This window comes from Stegodyphus dumicola, chromosome 10, assembly GCF_044657685.1.
Source record: "Stegodyphus dumicola isolate Sdum_Otavi_A_Nest chromosome 10, ASM4465768v1".
NCBI classification, from domain to species: domain Eukaryota; kingdom Metazoa; phylum Arthropoda; class Arachnida; order Araneae; family Eresidae; genus Stegodyphus; species Stegodyphus dumicola.
Genome location: NC_140777.1, coordinates 100,438,628 through 100,459,042, shown reverse-complemented (window position 1 = coordinate 100,459,042; position 20,415 = coordinate 100,438,628). Strand labels below are relative to the sequence as shown.

The 20,415-nt window shown below is 33.4% G+C and overlaps 1 protein-coding gene across 1 annotated transcript in view; it reads right to left on the bottom strand.

The window, feature by feature from the left end:
- The window catches only part of LOC118195175 (tubulointerstitial nephritis antigen-like), a 168,002-nt gene that overhangs the window by 20,980 nt on the left and 126,607 nt on the right, over positions 1 to 20,415 (bottom strand). Inside the window, exons 4-6 of the mRNA XM_035366431.2 lie at positions 6,832 to 6,922; positions 5,587 to 5,728; positions 3,465 to 3,615 (exon numbers count right to left, since the gene is read on the bottom strand). Coding sequence (XP_035222322.1) covers positions 3,465 to 3,615; positions 5,587 to 5,728; positions 6,832 to 6,922 — 384 coding nt within the window. The remainder of the gene's footprint in view (positions 1 to 3,464; positions 3,616 to 5,586; positions 5,729 to 6,831; positions 6,923 to 20,415) is intronic.

Below are 20,415 nucleotides of genomic sequence, written 5' to 3'. Positions count from 1 at the left end.
GCCAAAAAAGTTTACTTAAATACTTCCACCCAAGAGGATTACAACAGCGCCATCGAATTTCTAAAGAAATCATGCATAGAATTTCATACTTACCAACTTTACTCCAAAACTACATTTAAAGTCATTTTAAAAAATATGCCCAGAAGTATTTCCGAAACTGCAATATTTGAAGACCTAAAATATAGAAAATTTCCAGTACTAAAAGTAAAACAGTTCACAAAGAGAATGGAAAGCGATATCATAAAATTACCCATCTACTTCATTGAACTTGAAAGGAATAAATTAGAAGAAGCGATTTTCAACTTAAATAATATTTTTAACTTCAACATCACTATTGAGAAATATGCACCTAAAACTAAAAGACCGATACAATGCTGCTTCAAATGTCAGAGCTATGAACATCCACAAGCGAATTGCTATAAAAAAGAAATATGCTGTAAATGTTCCCAGAATCACCGATCTAATACATGCTCTTTAAAACGTGAAGAAAAACCCATCTGCTATTTTTGCCGTGGAGAACACGTATCGTCATACCGTGGTTGCCCGATTTATAAAAAGCGTTTTCAAACTCCTAAACCTGCAGAGAAAACCCAAGAAATTCCCAATCTTAAAGATTTCCCAGCACTCGCATCTAAATCTGAAACTGAAATTAAAGAAATTCAAAGGAACATCCCATTCAGCGCCGTCTTTAAACAACAGAAGATCCCAGTAGAAAATGATAATCCAATATCCCAAGTTTTTTCAAATCCTAAAGTGTTCCAATTCATTCAAGATATGAACGACGTTGCAGTTAATATCAAATCCGCAAAATCCAGTACAGAAAAACTTTCTATCGCTTTCTTAGCAATGAAGATTGCTCTTGATTTCGCAGAAGAGGAAAACTAAGTTCTGAATTTTATTTCTTGTTACTTCCTGACACTCCAATAGATGGCGACACCCAAGCGACGATGTTTCCACCAGAAACTTTCCACTTTAAATTACTAAAGTGGATTTAATTCACACTAAGACGTACCCCGCAGGGTAAATAACTTCTGAGTCAAAGTTCCCAGGACTATATACTCATTGTTACTTCAATTCAATTCAAAACTTCACTAGAAGAGTGTAGGTGAGTGTGTTCTGCATTTCGGCCACCTTGTTGCTTGCTAGTCTAATCTTAAGTGTTATTCGGTCGTACTGTTACATGCCTGTTAGTAAACGCCAGTGATCTTAAATAGAGACCAAAATTCTGTGTAGCTTTGGCTGGTTTATATTAGTTAGCATTAGATTACTTACATATTTTTTATTTTGAGTTAAAGCCCAAGTGCAGATTTATTGTAAGCCCGAGAAGGTGCCATCTATTCATTTACTTTGAGATGAAATAAAGGTAATTTAACACTTCTTTGGACATCTTACTTGCAAGAATTCCCTCCCGGGGGTCAACGTAGAGAATTCTGCGAAGCTACTGGCTAGGATCTGTACCTAGGCAGTCTTTGCCACGGGGGTATAAAATTTATGAACTTGGTGGTTCTGAAGGCCGCGGGAAAGGTCACTCTCGTCGGCCGGCCTCGGGGTCTGGCATGTCCTGAGCGGTTGGATCCGTAGCCGGGGGCTTTTCCCCCGGTTTGCTAGGTAACGGTCTTCTGCGACGGGCAGGAGCAATTGACGACCTGTGCGCGTAATGGCAAACCGCACATTGAGTTGATCAATGTTAAAGAATTTCGCTTACTGCGCATGCTCAATCGTGTACCGTTGGCGTGGGATCAAATTCTGGCGACTAAGCATAAGCAACCCTACACAAGCCTGTTTGTCATATTTGATTTACTGTTTACAATTTAAATACTCCGGAAATTTGTGTGTGCTTATTGCGTGTGCTCTTGTTTCATTTCATTTTGGCTTATTTTATTCATAAACATTACATTTAATATCAGTTATTCGACTTTAATTCTGTAATTTAAGCTGAATTTATTCCTTAATTTGTTAAAGTATATAGAAATGGAACGTATGATAAATACTCAATTACTTTTATTCCTCAGAATTATAATCAATAAGCATTCGGCTAATATATTTTGTAATCTTTCCTGTTTTGTTATCCTTTTTAAACTAAAATTTGCGTAGTATACAATCGATAGTTACATTCTATGTAATGAAGCAACTTACAACCTAACAAGTTTTAAAACCCCGAACTGTTTAACACCCAGATAACACAATATCAACCATATACCGTATTTATCTTCTTTAAGAATTGCGCCAAAGTTGCAATTGCACCAAATTATATTCTGGGCATGCGCAGTAAGCGAAATTCGCCTAACATTGATCAACTCAATGTGCGGTTTGGCATTACGCGACCTGTGCCGCCTGGTGTTTTATCCAAGTGGTGCGCTGTTCCCCTGGAAGGGTAATAGTGGAGGTTCCCCACGAAGTGCCCAAAGGGGGAGTGGACCTGTAGTGTGAGAGAGTTCACAGAGCAGGGAATGCCCAAATCTTGTTGTTGTTACTTGCAAGAACTCAGCGAGTCGCTACACACTTCTTCAGTATTCTAGCTCTTAAGGAAATCCAATCAAGCTACGATGTTACAGGATCATCACTTTAAATCTAGTAAAATGACATGTCAACTTCAGCAGGACTTAGGAGCGGTAACATTTTAGAATTTATATAGCTACCAGGCAGCAAAATTGCAGAGACTGCACTGGGCAAAAAGCTTAAAGCCGGCCTTGTAATCCCCACAACCAGGGCCTGACTTAGCCTAACTGGGGCGCGGGGCAAAAACGTTTTTGGGCCCTCCCCTCTCTGCTTCACTACTTCAGTAGTAATCAACCGAACTTTATAGAGGTGTTTAAATTTTTATAATAATACACTTTGTATTCGATTTGGGGCCCCCTTGGGGCTCTGCCCACAACCACTCAAAGGTCGAAAGTATGATCCTCACCAACATCACTACAACTTCAATCAATGTATTGTAATTGGCTAGGTGTGACGCCCTAATCAGCAGCTGTTTGACAATGGCATGCCGGGATCTCAGTTGGGAGAGGAATCGCATTTATGGCACACCTATTGAGTATTATATTCTCCATTCCAGGATTTTATTAGGATAGATTTTTTTATTATTTTATTTCGTTTTTGGCTACTGGCCCTGAAATTCGGATATTGGATGACCCAGATTTCAGACCTTTTTACTGTATATGACTTCGGATCTTTAATTTCTTGAGTTTTCAACATGTATTATAGAATTAATTATCTATGTTCCGAAACATCTTACAGACAATTTTACTCAACAAACTTCATAAAATGCAAATTTATTATACATGCATCAATCAAATAACTTAAAACATGTTTCAATTCATTTTCAGGATTTTGTTATTAAGATGAGCAAACTGGGAAAAAAGGGGAAGGAAACTATTAAATTTAATTTCACGTTCGAAAATATAATAAAGAATAGTCTACTGAATAGCTCTGTTTGAAAGAAATATAAGCAATGAAATTATTACCCTTTTTTCCTAAGAAAGTACCACGCTTTGTCCAGATGGCCCCCATGACAAGCTCTTTGTCCTCTCTTTTGACAAGACAGAAGATGCTGAGGTGATAATTCCATTCGCTCCATCCCCAGAGATTCGATAGCAAGACGATCGGACGCTAATGCTAATGATAGAAATGAGGTAATATATGTTTATAAATATATTAAATATAATACGGAATAAATGTTTATAAATTTTATTAATAGAAAACAATTTAATATCGCAAAAGTGTACTTTAAACTATCAGAATGTTTGCCTGTATTTTCAAAATGTTCAATGTGTTTCTATGACAATTTTTTGCGGTACCCCTATTGTTTGTCAGGACGCGGTGGGGGTACATCCCACCCCAATAGAACTTTAAAAAAAATTACAATTCAAAATAGCATTTTATGCACTTAATTTTGTTCTTTAAATTTAAGTAAGTCCTAGACGGTAAACATGGGGTTACGAACGTAGGCGCTGCATGCGGATCAACCAATGAAATATAAAATTTCAAGGACTATGAAGCAAGAAAAGGCATAGGTGATTAATCAAAACACACTTTTAAAAATTTATAGCTTTCTGTACATTTTTATTTTTATTGCAAACACTTTGTTGAAAAACAATTATTAATATGTACTTGATGTATGTGAGACGTGAAATCTTGAATGTTCGTTTGTAATTTTTTTATCCAAATTTAGGTAGCTACCGTCCTTTTTAGGAAAGGACAGTCCTTTAATCAGCTTACCTACCCTTTCCTTTTTGAGCTCATAAAAAATGTCAGATATCTTTTATTTCAAAATTGAAAAATTTTTGCGTCTCAATGATGACATTTAGCGCCCTTATTTGAACAACTAGCACAAGGAGGTTAAAGCTCAAGAAAAAGAAAAAGGGAAAAAAAAAATGTTCTCAGAAATATGATTGATCAAATCACAATTGTTTCCAGGATCAACTTTTGACTTCCTTAAATTCAGAAGTTTTCAGGAATAATCTTTTACTTCTTTTTCAAGAATTTGTTTTCTGTTTATTTTCTTATTTCGATTACTTTAAAAACATTTCTCTATATTTCGTTTGAGATTTCTTTCTTCCAAGTAATCAGTGCTTTTGCTACATCATTAAAAATGTATATGAATCCCATCATGGTACACTTTAGACTCAAATTTTATAGATTATGGATCTAAAAAACAGTGTAATGACTTTTGTGGGTTGATAAAATGCCTCACACTATTTTATTACCTTTTAATTGTCCACAAGACTTCCAACTGATATATCTAACTAACAAACATTTCGGAATCGTATCAACAAGTTATTCAGGACTCAAAAAATAGTGTTTTCCCTATACCACAGCCTGTATTTTAACGAACACAGGGTTATAAAATTGACGATCACATAACTTTAAGGGATAACAGAATATAGCAAATGTAATGATTACCGCGGTATAATCTATGGTAGAATGTCATCACACGAAAAAAATAAGTACAAAAAGCATGGAAAATGAAAAGTTGTTTTAATCATGAATATTTATAAGAAACGGTGTTTGATATTTAAATGAATTATTCAAATGAACGACCAGAAACTATACATGCATCAGAATGGCACTAAGAATCTCATTTAAAACTCTCAGATTGACTCTACTGAAGATCTTATCATCAAAATTAGAGTCGTTGTTGCAGTATGTTGAGTACGCTGAATTAGAGTTGTTGCTGCATATGTCGGGCAGCTTCCTAAGTGTGCATTAATCATTTCATTGTCGATGCGATGCATGTATTGCAGTTGATTAGTTGCTCATTATACCATATACTGGTTCCATTTCACCACACATTGTAGTACCAGATGTGTCACTTTTACCATGTACTGTCATGTCTTCTCTTAAAGTTGGGACCATAAATCTGTTACATCTTATTTTTACTTTTGATACATCCAATAAAGGAGAAAATTATCCTTTTAAAAGAGAAAGATGGCTGAAGGAATGAGAATAATTTTGCCTCAGTTATATATACTGTTTTCTATTATTCTTTTAAAAGAGAAGGATAGCTAAAAAAAGAAAGAATATTTTTGCCTCAATTATATGTACTGTTTTCACATACTTACGATAAATACAATTTATTAATCCTACCAGTAGTGGAGAAAGCCCAAGATGCTGCGCAATCTCCTTGATCCCGGATTGGTGTGATGAGATTCCTCCACTTCTGACGTGCATCAAATGTTGGAGGTAACGGTCCTTTCATAATCTGATGAATTTCTGTCATTTCCATTGTCTAAGGATAAAAAAAATCAATTATCTATATACCAACGCTTATCATAAGTAATAATATTAGCAAATGAACATCCATGAGGGTGCATATACTACTAAAATAAGGACAATATAATAATGAACTAGAGACAAGACTTAACGTTAAGATGCGCTGAAAAGGTTTTTCTCGACATTCCTATATTTAAAATACGTGGCAATTTTATCTGACATTATACGTCACGTTTATTCTACTGGCTAAAATTCTCTAACTACTTTATACACTATGACTGAGTAATCAATCTAGAATGTGTGTAAGTGAAAACTAGGAAAATGAATACTGGCTTCCTAGAGCTCTATCAGAATATTTAAATTCTGATAGTTGAATTCTTCAGTATTCACAGAGAACAACAGGCAATATTCTGTGCCGCATTTTATATATCCCGCATTTTTTGAAAATATAAATCAAAGCACGTATTCTGTCATTTGTGAATTACTAATACAACTGAGATTTCGCAAGAATTTAAGACGACGTTTTCTAAAAGTTGATAATAAAAATGAGTTTAATTTAAAAAATAGGAAGCTGATTAAGTACTGATTCGAAAACGTTTTTTTCGACACTTCTTTATTTCAAGAATATGACTGACAATTTCATTTAACATTATTCATTGTATTCATTGATTCGCCGATATTCATTCCAACTTTTGCAGCGCCGTTTAAAAAATATTGCTCTTCCTCAACAGAAGAACTATGGTTTCACCATTATTCTTTTGAAACAGAAAAGCAGTCTAACGTTCGCTATTTAAGGTCCGTTATTCTATTCCGAAGTCTGCTAACTGAGTATGGGCGGCGATGGAACTGCCCTCAGTTTTCGAACTGCCCTCATTTAATATTTACACGTTTGAGAAAATTAAATACAGTGCAAATTCTTCTGTTTTTCATAAATATTTCTATATCTCCATAGAATTAGTTTAAACTAAAATTTATTTTGCCAGAAATTACTAACTACTTGGTACAAGATTTCTGTGTAATTAAGAACTTTCAGCAAGCTAACTTAATTTTTTAAATAGATATTTGTTTTCTAGAAACAGCACGAAAATCATCAACAGAATATTTAATGATCTCTCTTACCGGTCTTATAGGTTTGAAAGTACCAAGGCGGTGCTTGATTCCGTCATTCAGGGTTTTGCCCCAAAATATAGAATAATTGCTAGCTTTCCATCTGGAATCAAGGAGAACAAATAAATACAAAAATGAAACATATATATATATATGTGTGTGTGTGTGTAAAATACAAAATATCTATCTTTCAAAATCTTTCAAATAACAAATTAATAATAGCACTTTAACTCCTGTCTTCATTCTAAAAATAACAGAGCAATAATTTTTCTAACTAAACGAAAAAGATCCGTCATCTAATCTGTATTGCGCACTTATCGATGAAATCTGAACTGGACATTAATCTGTCATGCGATCCGAAATGGAATTCGTTATAAAAGGTTAATCACGTCGCCTCCTCTTCTCTCTTCATTTCTGCTTCTAAGACGCTTTTAGAACCAATTTTTCACAAAGACCAAAAATTAAAATTCATAAGTAAATTATATATATATAGATACATATATATATATATATATATATAGGGTGCGGAAGTGTTCATAGCGTAATTTGACTTGCGTAGTACAATGACGTACTGCATGAATGCGCGCCAGCTCGTGCCGCATTCTTGTACTAATGAGCTGCCGTTTCGACTGTGACAGTGATATGGATCGGTGGAGTGCACAGCATCGTGCCTTTGTTGTTGAAAGTTATTTCAAGAATAAATACTCTGTTATTGCTACCTACGTTTATTTCGGCAACATTTCAACTTGGGACGTCATGGGAAAGTTCTACATGGACGGACCATTGCGACAGACAGTTCCAGGTGGAGTAATTTCCCGTTTTGGTGACATTTCCTGGCCTCCTCGCTCACCTGATCTTTCTCATGTGCAGACCTTTTCCTTTGGGGCCACCTGAAGCAAGTCGTTTTCCGAACACGTTGTGCCACCATTCCTGAGTTGAAGGATCGCATCAGGACTGCCTTTGGCGATGTTCCAGGGAATACTTTACGCCGAGTTATGGCAAGCTTTCAACGCCGCCTAGATGAATGTGTTGTGCAGAGGGGGGGCATCATTTGACAGGCATCATATTCAAAAAGTAATCCAAACAATGGACAATGACTTACACATTAGTAAATGGCACACCTTTAACTATTAATTAACATAAGAGGTAATAAATAAATTATAATTACTGCCTTATGGTGTGTTTTTAATATCCTACTATAAACGCTGCCGCACCCTGTATATGTAATATAAAAAATAAGGTAAATCCAAAATTATAATTTAAACTCTCGGTAACCTCTTATTTCCCCCTCTCTATTCTAAAAATCGTAATAATAGCTTTTTTGGACTGCATCTTCGAGGGCTATCTGCTTAAGGGGACTCATTCACCTTAAAACCCATAAGATCTTCGAATATGTGACTGTGGCAAGAATTAGGATAACTTATTTATTTTAAAAGCAATTACTTCCAACTTTTTATAGCTGCTTTCTGAAATAATCAGAAAGTTTGTGTTGCCACAAATATTTTTATAATTTTCCCGCTTTGTGACAAAATTTTTCGTCATGTTTCCACCTTGCGAGCACAGTTTAAAACATTCTGTTGCATAATTTAATTCCATATTTAATATTTAGCTTTTATAACATTTGGAAACTACTGTGAACCAAAAGTTCTAAGAATTTCATATTAAATTTTTATTTCATTTGGAGTTGAGTTTAAAAAAATGTATTTTATTAAAAAAAATCTGTAATGTTTTCGTGCATAAAATTTTTTAATATTAAAATATTCATCAGATTTTTGGTTCAGTTAGAAAATAGTGTCTATATAAAGAATTACATCAAATTTCAAGTATGTACCATTAGCCATTTTTAAAATATCATGCACGCAAGGTGGTAATGTCACGAAAAATTTTGTCACAAAGCGGATTAAATTACAAAAATATTTGTGGCAACACAAACCTTCTGGTTACTAGTTTCCAAAGCAGCTATATTATGTAGTGAGCTGTAAAAAGTTGGAAGTAATTGCTTTTAAAATAAACAAAATATCTTAATTCTTGCAACAGTCACATATTCGAAGATCAAAAGGGGTTTAAGGTGTATGAGCCCCCTTAAGGGAAGGGATGCCTTCGTGGAGGACTTTTTAAAGGATATCCGCTCGTATGCACATTACAGACAAGGAAAGCCACGAAAACGACCATGCAGCCAGCCCGTTCGCGGAATTCGAACATCGGACCGAACTACCAGTGTTCAGCGACTTTACTGCTTGGCCCGCTGGTGGGCCGCATAACGCTGTTGACATCTATCTCGGAACCCGAATTCAGAATTTCGAGAAATGAAACCTTTCTAATCTAAACCAAAACCTTCTCTTGGTGAGCCTCCATATTGAAGAATAGCGTACTTTTAGTTTCAGCTCTCCTGCAGTCAAGATGCTATTTCGCTCCGTTTGCTTTGTCGTGCCGGTAACTATGCCATGATCTAAAATGTGATACTATATATAAAATTGAGGGGTGCGTATTGCGCCCATTATCATGTATGATGAAAGATATCTTTTTGATAATTAGTTCTCATTCATCAATAACAGTTATAGTCAATTCGAACTCGTCTGTCTACAAGTTTTTCCTTCGAGTGTCACCTTTCTAACTACGCAGTAAAGTATCCCTAGGATATAACGCAGAGAACCATCATCAATCTGTTGCAGCTTAATCTAAGTTATCTAATTACGTCTTTCTTGTTAAAAACCAATGTACAGTGCAGGGGGGGGGATCGAAATATGGAAAAACATTTGCATGTCATTTCAGAAAAAGGTCCCATTTTGTGTCAAAATACCTATATTAGAACAATGCTACAAAGAAATCTAATATATATCCTGAGTCGCGCTTTCGAGACATGAAAAACGCAATTTGAATTTCGTCAATCGGCCTAGTAGAACGGAAGATACTGAACAGTCTCTCTCTCTCTTTTTCGCGTACATAGAAATTTATCATATTTAATTATGATTGAATAGGTGTCTGCCAGGGTAAATTGGATATGTGTGAAAATAAAGACAGGTGATTTGTCGAAATTCGGTTTTGCTGCCTTCATCTGTATGCTTTGACCACGGCCATCACGGACATTGAGAGTTCCAGCGTTCGACTGCGCATCCCAAACCATTACACACACACACACACACATATATATAATTATAAAACAAAATATAAAAATTTTTTTAAACAAAATATAATCATGTCTAGAATTTTCGCGCATTAAGCTGCTGAAAAATTATCAGTAAAGACATAAACTAAGAAATTTAGAACCAATTTTTCACAAAGACCAGAAATTGAAATTCATAAGTAATAAAATTTCAAATAATCCTATAAATGCAATAAAGAATTTAATAAATGTTAAAACCAAAACTTTTCAAACAAGCAATACCCCAATTCAAAAAATCAATGAAAGTTAAAGAAAAAAGAACATGAGGAATTCAATCAACCTTCAATGGCACTTCGTCAGGAGGAGGAACACTGAAATCAACTGAAATCTCTCTTCCACAAAAATCCTTGCTTTTCTGTATCCCAGTTAGCCAATGAATCATTTCAAAGTATTTTAATTATAATAGTTCACTTGAAAATTCTGGCTCCTCTTATTCAAAGACTAGAAAACGTAAGTGAAATATAAAAATACTTTAGTGAAAAATTCAAATCAAAATTTTATCTTTAAACTAAGAGCACATAATCCAAAGAATTTAAAATGTAAGTGAAAAGACTTGAATAAAAAGTCACAAGAAGTAATTAAAAACTTCGAGCACTTTCATTTTGAACACATTCGAAACTATGAATAAGATCATTATAGTAGTGACGTTTTAGGTTTGCCATTTTGGCTTCATTTGTGAAATTAAAATACTGCGGCGAAAAAGTCAAAAGGCTAAAAATTGGAACAAAAGATAGAGTTTTGAAACCAAACGAAAAACTTTCTAATACTTCTATTAAAATTTCAATTTTGAAAAAGAAAGTACTAATTACTAATTAAAATGAAATTTATGTGAATTCTGACCGCTCTTTTTTAACAACAAAAAGGGCTTTTCTTTAGAAAAAAGAAATAAGTTACAAAGATGAGTTGAGTATGAACTTAGCATTGGAATTCCTTGTGTTTGTAGGTGAAGAAATGTTGAATGTTTAATATAGTTATTATTTAGTCAAAAATGTAGAAATTCATTTCATCTTGTAAATCCATAATATTAAATATTTCACGGAAAAAATTTGTCATTTCTAAAAGACTTTCGTAGATTTCTTTGATGGTGAAGACGTGTAGAGGTTTCAAGTCATAGCAGTTAATATTGTAAATTTTAAGATTTAACGTCTTCAGTGACTTTCAAGTTGTCGTAAATAATCCAGCAGAAGTTTTTGTCAGCTTGTTTGTATATTACAAACATTTTTAAATAGATTGGTAAAAATATTATCAAAATTCTTCTTGAAATTTCTAGTACTACTGGCTATAAATTTAAATTTCACAAGATTGTTACGAAATTTTGGTAAGGTACAAAGATTGGAAAATCTTTTATTTGTAGTTAAAAGAGAAATTCTCCGTATTTTGCGAAACTGAAATTTTATTAATAACATTTCTTTCTTTATTTTTGTAGACGCTATAGTTAGAAGAATTTTTCAGTTCATTTTCAAAAATTGAATTGTAGGATTCTTTCCCTAAAATACTGAAATTATTGTTTGCTTTATCAATTTTGATTATGGTTAATTGTTTTTTTTAATTGTGAAAACTTCAAAAGAAAATTTTCCAGTTATTAATTAATTCCTTTAAATCCTTGAATTTGCTTTAAATCCTTGAATCTTTGAGTAATAATCTCATTCTTACATTCTTTAAATAGATGCGAAGATAAATATAGTTGAGAACTTACTTTCAAGATAAAATTACCAATATCTTTAGAAATAGATTCTATACAATGTAATTTTTAATGAATTTAATAGGTCAAAATTTCGTTCTTTTTTTCATAAACAGTTTAATCTCACGATCTTGCATAATGTCCAGATTTCCTGTTGTAATACGCTTGTGCTCTTCGTCAACAAATCGTAAAAAATTTTCTTCATTATAAAATCATACAGGTAAAATTTTGATTTTAATTTTTCACTAAAGTATATTATTATTTCACCGTATGTTTTCAATTCTTTGAATAGAATTCCTTTATTCAAGATTTTAATTTGAATTTACTTTGTTTTTTCCTTGCTTTGGAGACGGGCCAGAATTTTTGAGTGAACTATTATAATTAAAATACATTGGAATGGTTCATCGGCTAAATATGGATGCAGAAAAGCAAAGATTTTTGTGGAAGAGAGCTTTCAATTGCTTCCAATGTTCCTCCTTCTGACGAAGTGGCATTGAGGTTGATTAAATTCCTCTTCTATTATGTTCTTTCTTCTTTAAATTTCACTGACTTTTTTTAATTAGGGTATTGCTTGTTTGAAGTACTTTGGTTTAAACATCTTTTAAATTCTTTATTACATTTATAGGATTATTTGAAATTTATTACTTATGTTGGTCTTTGTGAAAAATTGGTTCTAAATTTCTTACTTTATGTCTAAAGAAAGTAAAAAACAAGTAATTATCGCTATTGATCGGAAATTAGTTGACTTTTCAAGGGGAACAAACCAACTCCCGTTCAATGAACAATAATTAATAAATGCAAAGGTATTTCGTCTTTTACTCAAGTAAGAATGATGATGCCAAACTGGCAAATTAAGTTAGGCAAAAATTTTATTTTCGTGAAGTGATGGGATGATAGCCAAAGTAGAGTATCAAAGAACTTATTCTGAATGATTTATACTGTAGAAGAGCTGATGAGTGTGATATTGTGATATTTCTGGAACAGCATTTATTGAACGATGACCAGAGAGAGACATATTTATACTGAAGAGGTAACCATAGCATTGAGTAAAAAGGAAATGTTAGTAAAGCCCATAAAAAGTAGAGTTAAGAAATCAAAATCAATATTTCAGCGAAAACTCAGTTTTCTTTTGCAGTAATTTCAGGTTTTGTATTTACTATTTTTTTTCCCCGAAGAGATTAATATTTTATTTTCAGACAAGCACAGTTACTTTTACAATCTATCTCACAAACTTTACTTCCAAATTTCAACAACTTTTTATAGTATTCCATAAAATAACCCCGAATTATTACAGTATGGCTTTCTGTCGAAATATTAGATGCATGCATTAATTCACGGCCTTTTTTCCCATAAATGTTTTTGGTTATTTACACACACACACACCCAAAAAATCTACTCTTATCTTGAAAATAATCTCCATTTTCGATGCATTTACTGGTTACCAAACAAGCAGATGGTGAACCCCCTCTCGAAAAAAAGCTGGCAGTTTTTATCTATAAAGTCAGTAATGCTAGTTTTAACCTCTTGGTGCATTTTCAAGTACGTATGCAGACCAGATGATGTTGAAGTAAACCAGACAAGAGATAATCTGAAGGGGATAGGTTGGGTGGAAAAAAACAGCAACATTGACTAGTCCAGGAAATGCATGCATGACCTGAGCTTAGTACTTTGTTGCGAATTATAACAATATTATAATACGAAAGCCGCGTATTATAATACTGTATAATTCCGCTGCTAATTTTGAGCGACTACCACTCGATTTTTGCATCACTAGCATCCCCCCTAATCAAAACGGTAGAAAAAAATGCGATTCCTGACATGCTGTTTATCAGGTTACATCGTAATGAGTCCTGCTTTGTGAGGATTCGTTGTCAGGCTGCGTTAGTTATTTTTACTATCAAGGGTATTTTTTCGTTTTTGAAAATCACGTTCAAAGAGAAGTCGGGTAGCCATTTGTACTTTCATTATTATATATAACTGGTTCATTAACTGATTTAGGTAAAGCACGCAAAATACTGCATTATTTATTCCAATAGTATGCACACATATAAAGCATATTATTTCATCAACATATTACTACTTGCCCTTGTCTTTAAAGAACGAAGTTTCGGTTTGAAATTAACGTTTCCGCCAAATGCAGTATTTCAAGGGAGTACGCCGACTCTGGCAAGAGCTCTACTTTAGTTTGATACCATTGTATAGCTATCGGTTTCGACTCGGATTTGAACACAGAACCGTATCGTATGCTGATGAAAGTGATTTATTTATGTAACCAATGACCAGTCTCTCCGAATATATATTTGAATGTCCATTAGACTTGAACTAATTTGAATTAGTTAATATGCAATTAATAACACACTCCTAACGCTGAGGATATGAACTCCCTTTTTGCGTCATGCAAGACCGTAAATTTTATGTATCGCTTCTAATTCAAAAAGAATAAAAAATAAGCAGACCAATGTTTATCAATACACATTTTCGAAAATTAGCATTGGAATTGTACCAGGTAATAAAAACTTTTTTTCTAATAGCTGAAATCATGGATTATTATCATGGATTAAGACCAGAGAAAACTACAACAGAAAATTTTACAAGCCAGACGCCGTATTACTAATAAGTAAGAACTTTTAAAACTGAACTAAATGTCAGTCATTATATAATAATTTCCAGCCATATTTTTTCGTTTCGATATTTCACAGCTAAAAGACAACTAATCTATAATAGTTTTTAGATGTTTAAATAAAATGTAAAAATTCCATTGGAAGTTCTTCCCCCCCCAAAGGAAGGATGGTCACTGTATAAGTTATTTTCTCCCTCCTTTCCGTGGCTTCATGGTGTAACAGTAGAACACGGTGCATATTCCAGAGGTCCAGGTTCAGGTCCAACGGCATTGCACATTTTTTCACGTCTCCTGCTTCAAAATACCCTTATGACTCTACAATTGCATTTGTTAATTAAAATAAAATAATTTCATCAATACGCTATGTTCTGAAGTCAAAGCAAGAGTTAATAATAAGAACCCCTTTAACGCTTTGACTACTAACGGGACATATATGTCACTGAAAGTTTAAAACTTACTGCTGGGTTAAAAAGTACTTAGAAGCTCCTGAATGTTGGGGATCATCTTCTAATAGTTGGAAAATCAAGACGCCGTTGTACACAAAGAAACATAGAGGAAAGAAATGAAAAGAAAGAGTTGCTCAATGTTGAATGCTTTACCCTGTATCATACGATGTAAAATCTATTTCATACAATGAAGTTTTCCAGAATAATAGGTGTGCTTATGGTAAGTTGATCGCTACGTGTGGGAAATATGTATCCCACCATTAACTAAGGCTGAAAAATTTCTTGGCTTGAAAACCGTTTGTTAGAAAAATCCCAAATGCTAAATTTACCTTATTTATAGAATACTTTGTTCACTTGGCTAGAAAACGGAGTAAGTTTTTTTATTCATAATCAAAGGGTTAAAATTAGCCAAATGTAAATTTGAGAGATTAATTTTTTTATTATTAGTATTTCAATATCGTTTTAATTTCAACGGAATATAATGTGTGGCGGTTATAGTACACCGCTTGAAACTTTCCAGTTAGCTTTCTCTCGGTTATTTAAATATGACAAAGTACACGAAGGTTTCATTTGAGCAGGAGAGGTACTCTCGTGGAGGACTTTCTAATGAAAACTGTCTCGTATTTACGCTACACGTGCAGAAAACCATGTAATTATCCGTGCAGCCAGCCCGTTCGCCAAGATTTTAACCGTATTTGACCTAATAAGTGTTCGGTCTTAACTGTTCAGCTTCTGGTGAACTTAGCTCTAGCCTAGTGATGTAATTATGGAATAAAATCTGAATGAAAATATTGATTCATTCGGATATTTATACACTGCTTAATGATTCGTTCAAACGAAAAAATAAATACTGAAATCCTTCAGTTAGTATTTACTGATACATAGAATCACCGAGAGTGTTGAAAATGATGAATATGTGCATATTAACGAGTTAAATGAGGCTTGATTAAAACAGAGTTAACGAATCGTTAAAAAATTATAAATTTAATAATTTCCTAGGATTAGGGGAAATAGCGTTACATCGAATCAGTGCAAATCGGAATAGAACTAAGAAGTACCTTGACTGTATCTGTTTTAAACCCATGTTTAATTTTCAGTTGATGTTTCAAGCGATGTTTGGTAAGCCGCAAATATACTTTAATTATTAACCTTTGTACGTTTAACTTTCAATTATTAAACTTAATTTAAAATTTGAATTTTATAACAATTTACACTGATATTTTAGACTATTATTTGAAATAATTTTAATATTTCAGGTGGTATTTAACTGGCAAATCGGTAAGAAATAAATTTACTAATTTTGACACTTTTCATTCGGCACAGCATTACAACGTCCAATTTACTGTGATGAAATATCGGGCTTCTACAGGCGTATTTAAGACATATTATTCTGAAACACTGAGCACACGCAGTTCGAGATTATGTTCTGAAATATATAGTCCTTTTTAATTACGTAAATTTCCTAAATGTAAAAGACAGCTAGCTATTATACGTTAAACACAGTCGTTAAAATTACAAAATTCAGGGCTGCAAATTATATATAGAATATATCGCTTTCATATTTACTTTGAAAAATAATTTCAGAATCCTAACTCAATGAAATTTTTCATTTAAATTCAATGGTATTTTCTTTTCCTTAACTATCCGTCAATTGACTATTCTTCCATCATCTTTTTCTTGCAGTTATTATTTATTATATTTGACTGACGGTCAAAATTTTTATGAATTTAAGAGTTTAGCGCTAAGTCAGCAGACATCTCGACTTATGCAAGACAGTCCCGGATTTCAATGTTTCACAATATATGCTATAAAATACCCCGTAATCCGTAAATATTCTCGGATTTTGCACGGATAGTTAAAAATTTTATTACTGTCACTTGTGCAGATGCTTCTTGTGGCATATTCAATATATTCAAAAATCGTGATTTTAAACATAACTCTTTAAGAAACTAGCAAGATTCTCAAAATGACCAACTATTCTATTTCAACCGGGTTGCATAACTGGGATAACTGGCTGTGAAATTAAATCATCTGAAGAATTTCAAACGGATAACAGTTTGAAATTACTGTAAAAAATATACATATGAAGGAAAGCTTAAATTTCGAAAGAAAATATTTTGAAGAATAATAATTATCTGATAACAAATTATTTAATGAAATTTTAGACTTGCAAAGAAATGAAATATCCAAAAAAATTAAACAAGTGTCCAAGTATAAAACTGCAACTGAGCGAAAGAAAATCAGAATAACCATGTTTTTCACAAATCTGTAACATTAATAATCGCATTCCGCTTACTACGAATAACTTTAGCAATGCAGTATACATGATACCGCTGGACCACTTTCGGTCCCGAATTAACAGTCTAGCGAATGGGCTGGCTGCATGGGTGTTTTTTTGGTTTTCCTCATATTTAACGTGGATACGAACCAGTTTCCATTAAAAAGATACTTCACGGGGCACCCTTCCCTTGTCGTATAGTACCAACGGCGGAGCACGTTTTAAATTAAAAAAATAAAGGTAGTAGTACACATTTCGGTAATTTCTCCAGATGTGGATGTTAATTCTCAGAACATATATAAATACTGCAAATGAGCATTACAAAAATCATATTCTTGAAGGCGATCATTTTTACAAAAATAAGAAATAATTTGGAAGTATTGAGTCTTTTTTAATGGTTTTGCTATTTAAAATTGAGCAATTGGTGGGGGAGGGAATCAACTAAAAATATTAATCGTTTTAAATAATAAGATTAGCCTTCAAACAAAGTTTTTATTTGTTTGCCTTTTGCCAAAATTATCTTGTCCCATACTGGTTTCGAAAAAAATCTGGTCACTTTAACTCAGTAAAAAACACATCTGCGGTAATTCACGTAATTGATATGTTAAGGGCGAGTCTATCATGGCCTGCTTCTTAGAACAGCACTGCATATCGCTCTCACATAAGCTCATCAAATTACCCTCTTTAGCAAAAGGCCTCATATTTTGAATATAATAGGAGTAGAATCTTATCACCAGGAAACTTCCTTTGTAGCAGCTGGCAATCGAGCTCCATCAGGAAAAAGCATGGTAAAAAGACGGATGACTTTCAAATCGTTTTAAGTTACTCGAACTTTTATTCTTCCATTTATAATGTAAGTGACATAGCTCTGTTTCAAAGCATTTCTAAGAAAATTAACTATAACTGAAATCATAGTCCAGATAAAGTTTAGAATTCAAAAGATATTCAAGCGCATACACAGGCTAAATGGGGGGAAAAAAAAGACTTTCGTTCCACAAATGCACTTTTAAATAGAAATTTACAAATATATCTTAGTTATTTTCAAAATTAGAGCAAATTTACATCATTAAACGTTCAGCATTAATTAAATACTAAAAACTTCTCAGTAAAAGTGTCTATTATATATTTTTTAGTTTTCTGTATTACCGATAAAATGAGATTTATCACTCTCGTGTTCAAAACGTTCATGGAAAATGCTTCCAGGAACTCTATTTGAAATATAAAAAATATTGCTTAATCGTTCATCAGGTAACATCCATAGTATCACACTGCAGGGTTCCCTTAGTTCGCACTATCAATTATTTTAATTTTGGTATCTTTTCTGGGCCTCTCATTTTTCCTCTCGCATTTCCTCGCCAGGATGCAAATGGAAGTTAAGTGAAGAAAGTATAAAAACAGACGAAACTAGAAGTTTATTCACAGCGTGATTGCGCTAGTACAGCGCACGTTGCTATTTTCCCTTCCAGCTGTAAATCCCACGAAGTTCCACCCCAAGTCATCGGTGTTTTTGTAGGTACGAAGTGCGTGCATTTTATGTTAAGAGTTTGACGAATAATAAAAGGTTAATTTACCCTTCTTCTGTGCTGGTATTCTTTTACCCCTGTGCGAGAAATCGCCAGGTTATCTCGTAAGATCATTTTAACTTTATCTTAGCTAAGACGGTACAATCTTACGAGCTTTTATTCAAAATACGACATCGAACCAAATGTCGAAAGATACTTATCTTCGTTGCCATTACAACGCGAACTATGTTATCCTGAACGATGTCACTATATATTTCTCCTACGGAGAATACGCTAATGCCTTCTGAGAATGAAGCTGACACGAGCTGAGAAATTCCCTGTAGAAGAGAAGCATTAACTGGATTATTGGAAGCTCCAATTAGTGATGAAAATAATGGAAAGAAATACCAAATGTTTAAATTTCAGTATTTCTTTTTAATCAAATTAACCATTCACTAGTGGCATTAGTCAACTGAACCTCTCTGCCCTTTATGGAATGAATGTGAATTCACAGAACTAACACTTCATTATGTCTTTTTCGATGAAATATTCTCAATAAAATTTATTGCATAGCGAAGTTTCGAGAGTATAATGTTAACAAAATGTTTTCTGCTATAATTATTCAGTGGGGTATGATTAAAAACACATAAACATAATTTTATATGCTTCTTCCGAAATTCTGTAATGATCAAATAATTTAGTTGTAATACTCAAATACTCATGTATTTCCAATCTCCGCTTCACACGAGTGCTCGTCCATGCAGTTGCCGCCATGGTTGCCCCATTTTTTTCGCTTTCTCGCCCGCGACGCTGTGTTCAGCTTTCTCGCCCGCGACGTGAATGAGCAGCCAATAGCTGACTGATTTCTTATCACGTGTCGTAACCCGAAAAAACTTCTTGTTTACACTTTTCAATATGGCATCGGAACCACTTAGCGAGGAGATCACGGAAGTTAACCTCCATGGATGAAATCGTAACTATCCACAGGAAAAAAATCACCAGCATTGTTTACAGCATCCTCAATCATCTCAAACCATATAGATTGGTAAAAATGTGAAATTCTCATTAAACGGAAAATAATTGTAATTTTATAAAGCAATGATCCAACTAGTATGACTTGACATATGCTTCATATGTATGTAGCACCGTAAGTAATAGGAAACTAATTAAATTACAGTTTCTACGAAATCAAATTTTCTACCTACAAAATTCTCCTTTATTGTTACAAATATTCGCTGTCTCATGTGTAACAAGATGCTCTATAAGTATCTCAAGATTAAATACACCAAAAACTTACTTCAACAATATAACAACTTCTAAAATAAAGTAATTGACTGTGAAAGAGCATTCTATAAAATACAGTTACGCAATTTTCGAGGACAGTTACAATTTGATTATTTTATCTATTCTCATTATTATTATTTTCAATTTAGTTTAAAAATGTGAACTTTAATAGAAACCATTAACCTATTGTATAATGATATATCTGCATCCTTTGTATAAATTATCTCTTTGTTTTTACCTCACTATATATTTTATTCTGAATAATTTTACACAAACTGTCCAAAATTTGAACCTTATTCTAAATTCATTTATATTACGCCCAAACGGGCGTTTTTTAGACCAAAGTGTCCTTGTCCCTGAGGGACTATTGTTTTCGTTTTGCGATTTTGCGTCGAATCAATCTGAATGTCCGCTTCACTTTTCAAACGTTTGCCACCAAATATTATCGCCCTGTATTATATTTGATGAAATTAAATAATGAAGAATATGTATAAATGTATGTATCTCGCACTGTGATACAACAAGGGTACCTAGAGCACTCCAATTTTGAATGACGAAATCCTACTGCGAATATAGGCATCTGGAAGCCCAAACTGGAAATTTGGAATTTGTTTTATGATCG